Source organism: Chanos chanos, chromosome 3 (genome assembly GCF_902362185.1).
Source record: "Chanos chanos chromosome 3, fChaCha1.1, whole genome shotgun sequence".
NCBI lineage: Eukaryota > Metazoa > Chordata > Actinopteri > Gonorynchiformes > Chanidae > Chanos > Chanos chanos.
Window position 1 is genome coordinate 20865208 of NC_044497.1, and position 14793 is coordinate 20880000.

The window sequence follows — 14793 nt, forward strand, 5'->3', positions numbered from 1 at the left end:
GACACTTACTGCTTAAGAAGCATGGAGTAAATGACATTTTAAAGAAATAAACGAACTCAAACATTTGAACAGAAGCAATGAGACCTGTAATAGAACTCGTCTACGTCGCGTTAATAACACTGGCGTGTAGTGCTGCATCGGAGAGGACTGGTAAGTTTAACACGTTTGGTATTGACTGACCAGATGTGAGTGTTGAGGGAACCGCAGGATGTTTTAAACGTGATAATCCTGTGGGTTTTAAAAAAGTGATGTCCCTGGGCATAATTCAACTGCAAATTATTTCCCTTTCTGTAGATGAGCCTTTGAAACTGGTTTCACCAGTCACATTGAACCCAATTAGTTTGACGCGGTCAGTGTTTTTACAAATTTCTGTCTGGTTAAATATTACTTCTTTGACGTGTTCATGCGCTCACATATACTGTACTGTTCTGAAAATGCGTTAGATATAACTATAGTTCATATTTAGACAGTTTAGGAGTGTCAGTATCGCCTACTGCCCTGTATTTATACTGATGAAGTGTCAAAAACTCCATGACACTTTGCACTCGGGTCTTGTGGAAGATTCAGAAAATAATATAATGCCAACTTTTTAAAACTTATTTTGAATGCTGCTAGCGTTGATATTGGTGATATTAGTGCAGTCCAGAACACAGTGGGCAGTGTGATATCATCATCATTACAGTCTAATAGCTTACTATTTCAAATCAGAATCAGATTCATCAAGCACGCTGATAGATCAGCTGCTTTAATGTCAGAGACTGCTGGAAAAGGCTCGATTATTGTGCCATGTCTTTGTAAAGCCAGATGGTACCAGGTCTGGCCAGGACTCCACTGTGTCAAGACTGACCTCTCACAGTCTGTCAGTGGTCTGGACCAGCGCTTGGCAGTGATCTTCTCTGAGAGGCTGTGTCTGTAGCAGGTTTTCATAACAGATAGTGTCTGGGGTATCTTCCCTTAGACTGGGCTTTGGATTTACTTATTGTATTTACACATGCAAATCCTCCAGTCCCACCAAAGACTGGGCTCTAATGCATACACCACATGCAACATGTTCGAAAGCCTCGCAGGCGCTGTTCCCTCTACTCAAGACACAGTGATTACTGTCAGCAAAATTTAGCATCATATAACCTGTCTCCATTTATTCTGAAATACTGATGTCTCCACACATCACTTTGCAAATGAACTAACCTTTTTTCGAATGCCATAGCTGGACCAATCATTTGCCTTGTTGCTTGTTTTGCATGATGTAAAATATTTGCGCACGCTCTTGGTTTTGGGAAAGGGGGGCTCTATTCCTGGAGTAGACAGGGCCTGAGTGCTGTTTGGGGTCAGCTGTCAGGACGGGCTGGGACATGGTATTTTCAGACACTGTGCATCGGTCCAGATTCTTAGCAGGTGGTGGTCTCTGTTTCCATCCACTCAGCATCTGTCAGTTATTGTCTGCTCAGTGAAAAGAAACCATGGAAATTCATCCATACAGTCCCTTTGATGTACTCAGGACATTCATACATCATTTTCATTGCCACTCTGACAGGCACTCCTACTGTGTTTCATTGGGATTAAGTCTTTAATCAGACAAACACAGATCTTTAACGATGCTTAGTGTTTTTGTTTTCAGACAGCTGTAAAACAGCCAAAAAATGACTTGAACTGTGCTGCTTCTGTGATATTGCTGTTGTGTGATATGGGAGCATTCTGTTTTGGGGGTTATGTTTGTTTAGTATTTGTACTGAAGTACTGAAGTAATGCCACTTCAAACAAATTTCTAATCATTAACTGCAGTAATGTCAGTGTACCCTGCATCACACAGGGTCACACATGAGAATATGATGTTAAATCTCACACTCTGACTCAACTGACTGGAGACTATTGATCATAGTTCTGTCTTGTTGTATTTAAATGATCTCTTTACAAAAATTGTCACAGTTTGTGTTATTGTTAGCTGTGAGTAAAGGAAAAGTGATGTCTATATTTTATGTGAGGATGAAGATTTGCATAATATAAGCACTTAGCAGGAGTTTCTTTCTCTCAGGAAAGTGCAGACATTGCCACCTGCACCAGTCTATTGTTGATAAGGTTCTTATAGTTCTTATAGTGCTGCTGTAAAACAGCTGACCGTAGTGGTTTTATTGTTTCCCATTCAGTAAGAATGATGAACAGATTACTGCCTGAATTGGCTCAGGCCTGTTCTGTCTCTATTCAGTTATCTCAGGAGTCAGCCAAGACCCAATGAACTGTGCCTTCACCTGTCATACTGCTAGAACTGATCTGAATCTAATTCAGACTTTTTTTTTCAAATCTGGCTGTGATTGGTTTGTTTGCCATGAGTGCAGTCTGCATGTAAGTGACCTTGACTGATTTTTTGGCATGTTTAGAAATGTGCCTTGGTAAAATGCGTTAGGAGAGCTGGAGAAAAAAAGGAGATACTGGATAAGAGTTACATCAATATTTAGGGGAAAACTTTCCCTGATGCTTGAAGGACAGATTTGTTTAGATTGCTGAATAAGTGCTGTCTGTGTCAATCATTGACCCCCTGTAGTGGGACGAATGGGTAAACAGCTGACGGACAGGTGTGTGTTTTGTGCGTGTGTGTGTGTGTGTGTGTGTGTGTGTGAGCAGAGCTGTGAGGGAGCTGCACTTCCAGGCTGACAACCCCAGCATCAAACTTTGAAACCAACACAAACTCAAACACATCCAAGAGTTTTCATCAATATATATGCCAGGAATCACATGTTGGCAGCCTGTGGTCATATATCAGAATATATGATAGATGATAAATATTGAAAGCAGACGTTAATAATGCCTAGTATAAGGTCCATATGAGACAAGAGATCCACAAGTCTCACTGAAATTTCACACCTGATTTACTGTGTCAAGGCCATGATGCACCTGAATCCCAGATAAAAGTGTGTTTGGCTGAAAAACAAAGCCCACACAAGTGCATGTGTTTGTGAAAAAGGTCACCCTACACCTTCACATATTTGCTAAAGCTCAACACCCTGATTGGTCCTCCCAGGAAACTGAGCTGTTTTGACTTAATGTATGGATAAAAATGTTTTAGGCATTGTGAGACAGACTCTGCTGGGTTATAACTTCAACAGTAAGTGACAGACTTCCCTTAGAAAATTAAACAAATGAGCTTAAAAAGCAGCTTCAGTTTTAAAGTAAACTCCAGGAAGAGCACATAGCACAGGTGTCCAGGCCGGAAAGATATCCTGCACTGTGTCAGTGAAGAGACAAGTGGAAGCAAGCTCCTAAGAATGATGAAATACTTGTTCAAAATATATGTCAACCTTCAGTAGGAGATTATATGGGAACCTAAACTGCAGCAAAGCTCTGAATTAACATTAACTTCGTAATTGTTATTTGCGTATCCACCTTATTCAACTTTCATCGGATCCTGGTTTTTCCTTTTTGAGCCCTTCAGAGAGGCTGGCGTGTGTTTCTAAACCCAAGGGTTTGATGATTTACCACAGTAGAGTTTCTGAAGAGTGTTTCAAGGTCCTCACTAAAAAATCATAAAACCTTATGAACACCCAGATGCTTTTGCAGAATAAAAATACTTTTAGTATGTATGGCATGAGGATGTCTTTTTCGGATAGAAGGCAATACATTTTTAAGAGCTTTTGTGGATTTTTCTTAGTCATCCTTCTCTTATTGTCAACATATCAGGGCATTATTTCAAATCTTTTACCATAAACCTTTTTTTCTTCAATCAGCAGCCTCCATAAAACTCAGAGTGGCTCCTCCTTCACCTCCATTAGCACCCAAAAACTTCATTAAGACATGAGGAAAACAGGGTTTAAAACAGTGAAACAGTTTAATTTCCTCTGATCTGTCTAAATATGGCTTTAAAATTGAAGACCAAGGTCATTTTGATTCGAGTTTTATATCTTGTTGTTTTTTTATGTCACTGAGTTTTTGATTAATTGACTGTGATTCATTTGTTTATTTAAAAAACTCATTCCAGGCTGTTCCGGTACACCTGCTATCATGCCAGAGCCGACTGTCGAGCTCAGCTTTGTTTCCCCATGGCAGGGGTAAATTGAGGGAAAGCATCGCAATTGATTGGCAGTGAAAACAGAAATGCACTCAGCATCATTTTCAGTCATACTTTATTACAGAAAACGTCAATATGACACTCGTTATCCATTTAAAGCCAAACTGTTATTGGGTTTGTGGCCGGTATGAAAAGCTCCGTTGACTGTGAGTTTAAAGAGCCTGCTGTATTGCTCAGGGCACGGTCACAGTGCACAAAGCTGTCTTCTTCACCACTCTACATAAATAGGTTTAGAAAAAGTGAAAAAACAGTCTAGTAAACAATGTCGGATTTGCCCTTAACAGCAGCGCATTCCCCCAGCCAGTGTAATTAGTGAATTAGCCCTGTGCTTCACAAATCTGTGCTTTATGAAATCATAAGGAAAGTTGTGGCAGATGGTATGAACCCTTCCATTCAAAGTCACAGTCTGGAGACAGTGTCTCTGATGGTGTTACTAAATGAGGGGTTGCTTCGAAGAGTATCATACATTAACATTAAGAGAAACCTGCATATTTAGAAACCATGGAAACTGTGTGTCTTTTGGTCTGGAAAATAACTGCTTTTTTATCAAAATGAACAGATTCCCTCCATACAGTTATGGAGAAGACGTGATTCTCACCCCATAATGTTGGTTCCACTCTTCAGCATGAATGTTATCAGTGCAGAGAATCTATTGGAAAGAAGAATGTATGGCTCTTAAATCCCTTGTAACTCCCAATGCTCTGTCAAGTCCAATAGTCATTGGATTTAGTGCTTATCCTTTTGGTTCAGTCAGTCCCATTACCACCAGTCTCCTCCTACAGAGCAGTTTGAGAGCATCTTGGACAGCTCAAGGCAGGTCGGAGCTGGTTAGACACTAAACTGGGTTTGAACACACACAAGCCACCAGTCAAGCCCAGAGACTGTGCATGTTTTCCCTGTCAAGCAAAGTATGAAAAATTTTGCTATGAGAAAAGAGTGGTAAGACTCATTTTCTTCTCCATTTGGAAAAAGCCTCTTTTTTCTAAACAGCTCTGTCCTGCCCAGAGTAACTGTAACACTGGTGTTACTCATTCAGAACAGCTCTGTCCTGCCCAGAGTAACTGTAATACTGGTGTTACTCATTAAGAACAGCTCTGTCCTGCCCAGAGTAACTGTAACACTGGTATTACTCATTCAGAACAACTCTGTCCTGCCCAGAGTAACTGTAACACTGGTGTTACTCATTCAGAACAGCTCTGTCCTGTCGAGAGTAACTGTAACACTGGTGTTACTCATTCAGAACAGCTCTGTCCTGCCCAGAGTAACTGTAACACTGGTGTTACTCATTCAGAACAGCTCTGTCCTGTCGAGAGTAACTGTAACACTGGTGTTACTCATTCAGAATAGCTCTGTCCTGTCGAGAGTAACTGTAACACTGGTATTACTCATTCAGAACAGCCCTATCCTGCCCAGAGTAACTGTAACACTGGTGTTACTCATTCAGAACAGCTCTGTCCTGCCCAGAGTAACTGTAACACTGGTGTTACTCATTCAGAACAGCTCTGTCCTGTCGAGAGTAACTGTAACACTGGTGTTACTCATTCAGAACAGCTCTATCCTGCCCAGAGTAACTGTAACACTGGTTTTACTCAGTCAGAGCTGCACAGTTAAAAGAAAATAAGGACCTAAGCAACCTGGACCCTGATAGTGTTGAGCAAGGGCTTATCACCTGAGGCTTTAAGACATACTGTTCTGTGGATTCTAATCTGAAATGGTACACAAAAAAATCATACAAAATTTACAAAAATGAGAATACTTTAACCTTTATCTTCAAACTCCAGTGTTTGTACAATGTGTAGCTGAATTGCAGCTTTCTTGTAATAGTGTGAAAGGCTGTTAAAAAGACACAGCTAGCGAGTACACTGGTCTGGAAATATACAATAAACACCACAGCCCTCGCTGTAAGGTGTTTGTCAACATGGAAGATAATTGCTATAATTATGCTCGGTCATCAGTGATCCGCAACCTACTCAACTCATAATTATAGCTTTACTTATTATATAAATGCCAGCTTTAATGCTATTTTGTCATTCTGTAGTAGACAGTATTTCTACCTTTTATATCACCCACAGCAGGGAAATCTCTCTATATTATCGCATAACTTTATTCTAAAGCAATTTCCAACCTTATTCACAGCCCCTCAGTGGGGTGTAATGCCTCGGGAGTTCATTACTGAAACTGTCCTCACACTTACACTTACAGACAAGTTACACTTACACTTACAGACAAGTCACGCTTACAGACAAGTTACACTGACAGCCAAGTGACACTTACAGACAAGTAAAAATTACACCTATAGACAAGTCATACTTATGCTTACAGACAAGTTACACTTACACTTACAGACAAGTCACACTTACAGACAAGTTACTCTTACACACAAGTTACACTTACAGACAAATCACGCTTACAGACAAGTTGTACTTACACTTGCAGACAAGTTACACTTTCACTTGCAGACAAGTTACACTTACAGACAAATCACGCTTACAGACAAGTTGTACTTACACTTACAGACAAGTTACACTTACAGTTGCAGACAAGTCACACTTGCAGACTAGATATACTTACAAACCAGTCACACTGCCCAGTAGTTTCTGAATTCTTTACAATGTGAGTAATACCATTTTCTGTGTAAGAGATTGTGAAATACACGCAGATGGTATTTCCTGCTGATTCAGTTTTTTTGCGGGTTAAACCTAGCTCTGTAGACAGTAGTCTTATACAGAAATCTCAGTGAAATTAATGTCTGTCACATGATCAGAATGTAACATCAAAAGTCTTCTGTTACAAATCTCTATTAAAATATTTATTCCTCAGTGCACCAAATTGGTTTGTAAAAAGGTGTTAGTTGTCATAAAACAGTGTACATTTTTATCCTTGGACACTCAGTGTATCAAGAGTTAATTGGATTAGTTTCATTTTGAGAACTTAAGCAGTCTAATGAACAGTGTAGGGTAGAATGGGGTAGAATGCTCTCATTCATCATAAGGGGCTGCGTGTGGCTCCCGTATCTTTATTTATGTTGGTAAATGTGTACTCTGTGGAATCTAATGAGATAAATCTAATTAAGATCACACGATTCATTTAACTTCTCTTCCACTTCAGAAATAGATTAATCACAGTGAAATAAATTGTCTGTGGGTTGCTCACCACAGAGATAGAGATGCAATAGAAAGGGCTAGATAAGCTTCCTGTTTGAAGGTTGTTGTGTTCACTGGTTTTAAATTACTGATTGTTAGGAAATTCCTGAGTGAAAAATCTAATTATGAATTTGGAATTTGTGTCCAAAGGAATGTTGTACCTTCTGTGATTATATGTTTCTACTTGGAAACCTAATCTGTACTGTTCACAGGAATATTTTTCAGAAATGTTTTTGTGAGATATACAGTGTGAAATATGTGGTGCATGTTTAGCAGAGGGACAAACTCAGTCCATCAGTACAACTGGCATATGTTGGAAAATTCCCAAATGAACCTCATGTTTACTCATTCTTCTGTGAGAGACTCACTGTGTTGTCCATACGTCCTCCTGAAGTGTGATTTCTCTATCTAATTTGAGATGCTACAAATTTTATTTACTACAATTCCATTAGTCTGCAGTTCATTCTCATGACTCTCATTGTAGGCAATGATACTGAATGTCTTATAGACCCTCTATTGTGGAGCAAAAGAGAGAGAGAGAGAGAGAGAGAGCACAGGAAACATCTTTTACCTGATTGCGGAAGAAGGAAGATTTTGCCATAACCGCAACATTATAATTTTCAACAGTCTTCAAATTTTTTACACAGGTTCATTTACAAAGTATGTGAAGCACATTCATAATGTTTTTGGTTCCAATATTACATCATTGACTATTCACGACACACATGAAATATTAGCTGTATCTGTACAAATATTTCACTAAGGCTCTGCAAATACACACATGTCCTTGACGTATCTGTTTGTCAGTATGGAGTGTGTGTGGGGTTTTTTGTAGACCTCCAGCAGTATACACATTGGGGTTTTTTTTGTTGTTTTTTTGTTTTTTTAATTTAAAGTGGTTCTGAACCTGTTCCAAATCCTTGGCCTAACCGTAATGTTTGTCCTCAAAAGGACTTTCATACATTGCGTATTTGCCTGTATTTTTCTTCCCCCCACACTCCCTGGAGTGTCGTGACATGTTTGTGTATCTGAGAGAGATTTTGATGGGCTGCAGTGATTAGAAATGGTATTTTCCTTTACAGGCTTCCTATACCTCTGTGCAAGACCTCACAGTAGATCTGTGCAGTTAAAACAGCTCTTGTCTTGGTGCCCACCACTCACAGTAGCATGAACTGTATCGGTCCAATTTTAATCATTGTTTTTTCCCCCTGTTGTATAAATGTTGTAAGAAGCTGAGCTTAAATGCTATTGACCTCACTTTCTCAAAAAGATCGATACACTGAACAAGAACACACACATGCAGCAGCCTGAGGCTTCATTGATCTGGGCTCATTGTGTTTATTCTCTTTGACGTGTTTGAGTCAGTCATCTGTAAATGCCGCACTCAGCAGTGCCTTCATGTCAAAACAAAATGTGTAGAAGGGAGAGCATGTGCTGGGGGTGGTGCTGCAGGAGGTGAGGTGGAGTTCATGGCCTTGTAAAAGTGCTTAATTTGTGTGAGGTATCAATCCTGGCAGCCTGGGCTAAGAACTGAAGGATCTACATAAGGCCCTGTGAGAAAGCCAGGGGCGCAATCTCCAAATCCAGCAGCCTCTGCACACAGAAATGAGATCCACTTTGCATAAAGGGGAAGGTCTGGAGAGGAAGCATGGCCTTGCCCCTAATCACTACATGCTGCCTGAGCTCCTTCTCTGGAGATGGATGAGATAAAAACTGTTTCACCGCATCACTGAGGCCAGCAATTGCTGTTTTCAAGTTAGCAGGATAGGGTAGCAGATGGAAGCTTTGTTCATGGGATCTGCTGTTTTGCATTTGAACAAAAGTAAAAAAAAATCTCTGTTGTTGGGAGACAGACTGATTATCAGGCTATATTTGACTTAATGTAGGGTTTGGATTAGATGCAGGTTCACTGACTGAAAAACAAAGGCATTCATAGGAAAAAAAAATCACTGGTCTTTATGCAATGTGAACACATCACCTCTGGTGAAAAAGGGCTGTATTTCCTGTCAATGCTGTGGTGTACTGTACTGAAAAGAAAAGTATGTTGTAAAAGAATGCGAAAGATGTTCCTGTGAGGTTCCTCTGTGTGGAGCAACCTGTCGAGTCAGGCCCCCTGGCTCAGCTATTACCTGAGGGCTAAAACGGTGAATTACTGCCAACAGAAACCAACAGGCAGCAAAAGCACTGTGTTCAGACCTGGAGGACCTCACCTCTACCTACCTGTTCTTTCAAGTGAATCCAGCAGAGATCTGCCTTATATTCAACAATGACAAATAATTTCAGGATTGTGCACTGTTGGAGAGTGTGCAGTTCTCTTTTGTTTGGAAACACAAGTTAATAAATGCAGAAGTACATCTCTTCACAGGGTTTTGTCTTCTGCTTCACTATTAATGCTTCAATTCTATGAACTGTTTGTTTGTTTGTTTTTTCTTCACATTTTCTGTGAATGAGTAAGATAATATCCTTTGTAGACTAGTACATTTACTCCAGAAAATGATGAAGTACAGATGATTTTTTATTTTATTTTATTTTTTCAGTTAACATCAAGGATGGAAAAAGTAAGAGTAAAAGTAAATTGTAAATGAGTTACTATTTTACTCTTACTTAAGTATTTTTCAGGAGGGATACTTTAACTCTGTCTACTTTTTTAGCAAGAGTACTTCTACTTTTACTTTTTCTATCTCTGCTTAACATTGACTAATACTGTGCAGGTCAAAATGAAACAATTCTTGTATTATAATAATACTTGTTCCTTTGTTGCTGGTCTTGCCAAAATACTTATGACCTGCATATTTCCTTTGTTTTCTTTGTGTATGTGGTGTTTCTGCTGAATTGACTGACAAAAGTCTAAGTAGTTCAGCAGTAGTAACTTAAAACATTAGTATGAACATTTAATTTGACTCATTTCTTGAGATATATTAGTATCTCATTATTACTTAGAGAGAACAACCTCTCCTGGTCATGATTTAGTCAGTACTGAAAAGAGTCCTGATTCAGTCAGTACTGAAATGAGTCCTGATTCAGTCAGTACTGAAATGAGTTGGGTATATGATGATTAGAAAATGTCAAGTGACTCTTCAGTTCTGTGAAAATTCCTGTCTGACACATGCAATGCAGCACAGATGTTTCTGTGATAGCACCTGTTTTTGTGTTAGCAGATGTTTTTGTGTTAGCAGATTTTTATGGCCTATTTTTCAGTGCTTTTGGTTTTTCCTCTTTTTTTGAGGTACATTGTTGTAATGTACAGTTATGTGTTTCGGGTGACCTTTATGATAACTCATACATTTTCATGATCTTTAGCGGTCATGTTCTGGTTTTACAACTATGCGATAGATGTTTATCTAAAAAGAGAACCACAACTGCACTTCTCCAACTTGAAAATTGTGTGAGGTGACGGAAGGGGCATTTTTTATTTGGTTTCAGGAAAAGCTTCTCATTGAGTGAGTCTCCATATTCTAATTTAAACAAGACACTGTGGAGGCGTCGTGTGGCAGATTGCCAAATGATAAAGCTATCTCTCACATCACAAGAAAAACATTCTGGGAAAAGTCTCATGGTTAAGTCAGGGGTTACAGAACCTTGTCCAGTTCAGGAGCCACACTGACAAAAAAAAAGTATATATATATACTGTTTGATTTCTTGGTTTTTTTGTTGTTGTTGTTTTTTTTTTTTTTTTGCAAAGGCCACACTTTCAAAATGCCCTGTGCCTCCACCAAATTTTTATGTGTTTTAAAATATGGATACAAATTTGTTGCTAAGGAATGAAAAGCATGATGTATAGTGCAACATCTGAAATTCATAATTATTATAATTATTAGAACTGCCAAAAATATAACTAATAGCAGTACTTCAAAAGTATGAGCACACTATCAAGACTGCATGTTCTTCCCTTGCAGTTCAGTTGCTCCCAAGTGCTAATGATCAAAAACTCCATTACAGCAAGTAACACATACGATTGGACCACACCTTAGGACACAAATTTCCTGCGTCAGCTGACACGAAAGGAAACTCAATTTTCTGTTTTTCTTTGAATGTTTCTTTACATTCCCCCTCATAACTGAGTTTCATTTCTTTCACCACTGTAGCTTCATGCTAAGCTAGCCTGTGCATTACAAACAGAATGCAATACCTGAGATTAATCAGTTCTTCCACAGGATGTGGGTGGGGCATGCCATAGATTGATGTGATGAAATTACATCTGGTTACAAACTTTGAAGGAAAAGAATGAGACAGTGCACCGAAGTTCTAAGCCCAAACAATGTGATGTTGCGTGTGATGTTAAGTGAACCGAATGAGAGGGATCTTTTAATTAGGTCTGATATGTCTCAGACAAAATCTATTGAAATCCTTTAAAAGAAGAGAGAAAAAAAAATTCAGGAGGAAAAGGAAGATTTTAAAGAGCTGCAACATTGTCACTAGGGATCCACTGATTGAGTATCATGGTGTTGCATCATCACATCTTTTAATCAGAATTATTGATAAAAATTGAATTAGTGTTTAGCAATAAGCCAAACTGAGACACTTTGGGTTATAGTATGTACATATTAATGAACAAAGTGTCATGCTCAAACAGAATAAAGACAAAATTAGTCATGCATTTGAATTAGCAATACCAGGAGAACCATTGGAGCTCTCAGAAAACAAACAAAAAAAAAGCGAAGGGAAAAATCGCTGTAGAAAATTTAATTTACTTTACCAGCCTTAAATTCTTTATTTGTCTCATAATATGTTTTGCAAGAGGAGATTGACTATTAAACAGTCCCATCTCATTCCTTATTCTGCAGCGTGTTCCAGGCACCCGGGCTGCATCAGCTTTAGGAATTCCACACTTTAATGCAAAGGCAGACAGGACCAGAGCTGGCGGCCTGGTTTTCCACTGGACTCAGGATACAGTGCTAAAGAAAGGGCTGTTTGTGTGTTGGCTGTTTATGGTTTACTGTCTAGTTTTCTAGAGACTGCCCTGACATATCCACATGGAAATCTTTTCTCAGTTTTCCAATAAACATTGATTTAGGTTTTTCTGGGTGGAAAATGTGATCTATGAATCTATGTAGTACAAATCTAGGGATGATAGCCATTGAAAACAGTTAGCATACAATGTCTTATTTTTTTTTACTGCTGACTTCTCACTCACTCACTCATTATCTAAGCCGCTTATCCTGATTAGGGTCACAGGAGGTGCTGGAGCCTGTCCCAGTGCTCATAGGGTGAAAGGCAGGGAAACACCCTGGACAGGTTGCCAGTCCATCGCAGGGCAGACACACAGACAAACACAGTCACACATACATCCATACCTAGGGGCAATTTATTGTCTCCAATTCACCTAACCTGCATGTCTTTGGACTGTGGGGGGAACCCGGAGCTCCCGGAGGAAACCCACGCAGACACTACCCACTGTGCCACCGTGCTACCCCACTGCTGACTTCAATTTTGAAAATTGAAACATTGTAAAATGTATTTTTTCATCTGAAGTTCTGCTTTTTGGGGTTTACGTTCTTGTTGAACGGCTGTTGCCTGTCATGGTAGACAAACGAAGCTGTTCAGACATTCCAGTGGCTGCTAGGCCTGTTCTCTGAGCACTGAAGTATGGAGCAATCACAGGTTTGACGTAATGTTGTCTGAACCAGAAAAACAACATACAGCCACCAGCATGTCACAAATCATCTAGATATAAAGGTGAGACAGATTTTCATAAGACTGCTTGGAAACAGGTACAATTAAAGGAGGAGACTAAGACAGATAACTAAAAGAAGATGAGATATACTTTTACTTTCTCATCCTTCTTGCAGAGGAGACTGGAAAAACAGTGAGAGTGCAGCTGTGTTGATGTAACTGACATTGGTTGAGAAAGTCTTCTCTTGAACACAAACACTAGTGGAGAGTGAAACCACAGAGTTGAGCATGCAGTAGATTAATATACTAAATTTTCTCCTCTCCGCTGTAGAAATCTAGAAGCTCCTAGCCTTTTTCAGTTTTTGCCTTTTCCAGAGCAGAGTGGCCTTTTTGTACAGATACAGACTAGCAGTACTTAATAGTCTTGGTCAAGCAACAAATGTTCTCCAGGCATCAGCCATGGCCTCAGTGGTAGTAAATTTGTGCTGTATCCACAGAAAATCAGGGAAACTGGGAAATACAGAAAGTTACTAGAGTTTCTGAAGTCACTAATCAAATCTCAAATGAAACCATTAAGGATACTGTATAGAGCCCCAGTTTGAATTGCAGAGCTTATTCTTTCAAAATCAGAAAATATATTTGGGATCCAGTTTTCTGAACAATAGTGATAATGTGTTGCACCACACCTTATTAGTTCCTGGCCAGGTAATACAGGCTTGTAATAAGGTTACAGGTTTGCTTTATGTTTTGTAGACACACTGTTCTTTCTCAGTATGAAGATGGAACATGTTGTGTTTCAGGGTAGAGCAGGTGTCTTTCAGATTTGGGGAAGACTCATATTTCCCACTGGAACCTATTGCTGTCTTTGTTTGGACCAAAGTGCTTTTGATTTCCTCAGGTTTGTAACATGGACCACATGTCCATGTCCACTTGTCATATGAGCTTTCTCTAACTTATCCAACAGTTTGCCAGGGAACAAGTAACAGACTAACACTGCTGGGGAAACCAGACGACCACTACAGAAACCTGGTGAGAATGTACTCCAACTGTACCGTAGTGCTGGAGAATTTGGAGATCACCTACATACAGGAATATCACGACCTCTCTTTTCTCGAGGTACAACTCAACAGTGCCATGCAGTGAACATTCAAAGGTTTTAACAGAATTAATAGCAGAATGTTTGGACACAATATGTACAGAGTCAGAGTGTTTGAATGTATTAAAAAATTGTCCTAGTCTCACATGTACTCTGATATTGAAAACTAGCATGGAGGAATACACCCGTAAATGTACTCTGAAAGACATTCTCTCCAAAGATACTCTTTTGGTGTATTATCTCATCTTTGGTTTAACAGTCATGCCAAATCTGAAAATGAGTCATCTGAATGACAGACTATGAAATAAGTGGTGTAGGATAAAGTCATAAAGTGTGTGTGTGTGTGTGTGTGTGTGTGTTCTGTGTCCAGAGCATTGAGGAGGTTGGAGGCTATGTTCTCCTTGCTCTTAGCTACGCGGAGAGGATGCCTCTGGAGAAACTACGACTCATCCGTGGCCATTCGCTCTTTGATAATAAATATGGCCTGGCCATCATGTCAAACTACAACAGGAACTACTCGTCCACCAGCCTGAACATCACCCATGGGCTCAGAGAACTCCCCCTCCGGAGCTTAACAGGTTGGACAACCACCTGACATTTTTTCATTTAAGGCAGATACACTTAAGTGCCTGGCAGACACTCCAGCACACTCAGAACCAGCGTGTTGGATTTGGTCCTTTTTCCAAAGGTCCTTTACGTGCCAAATTTTACTGTTGATATAATTTATCATGACGTTTCTGTCATGTTTTTCAATACCAGAATTCATTCCTCTGCCAGGATGAAATTATTATTTTTAAGCATTATTATTATTATTATAAAGCATTTGTACTTTTTACGGTCGTCTTTACCATAATAGTGATGGTCTTGGCCAGCCAGTGGAA

General features: G+C 39.5%; 1 protein-coding gene across 1 annotated transcript in view; it reads left to right on the forward strand.

Annotated features, from left to right (window-relative positions):
- Nucleotides 1-14793, forward strand: part of LOC115806665 (epidermal growth factor receptor) — a 33731-nt gene continuing 18938 nt past the window's right edge. The window contains exons 1-3 of the mRNA XM_030767522.1: nt 1-150; nt 13781-13932; nt 14283-14490. Of these exons, the coding sequence (XP_030623382.1) occupies nt 78-150; nt 13781-13932; nt 14283-14490 (433 nt within the window). The 5' untranslated portion in view covers nt 1-77. The remainder of the gene's footprint in view (nt 151-13780; nt 13933-14282; nt 14491-14793) is intronic.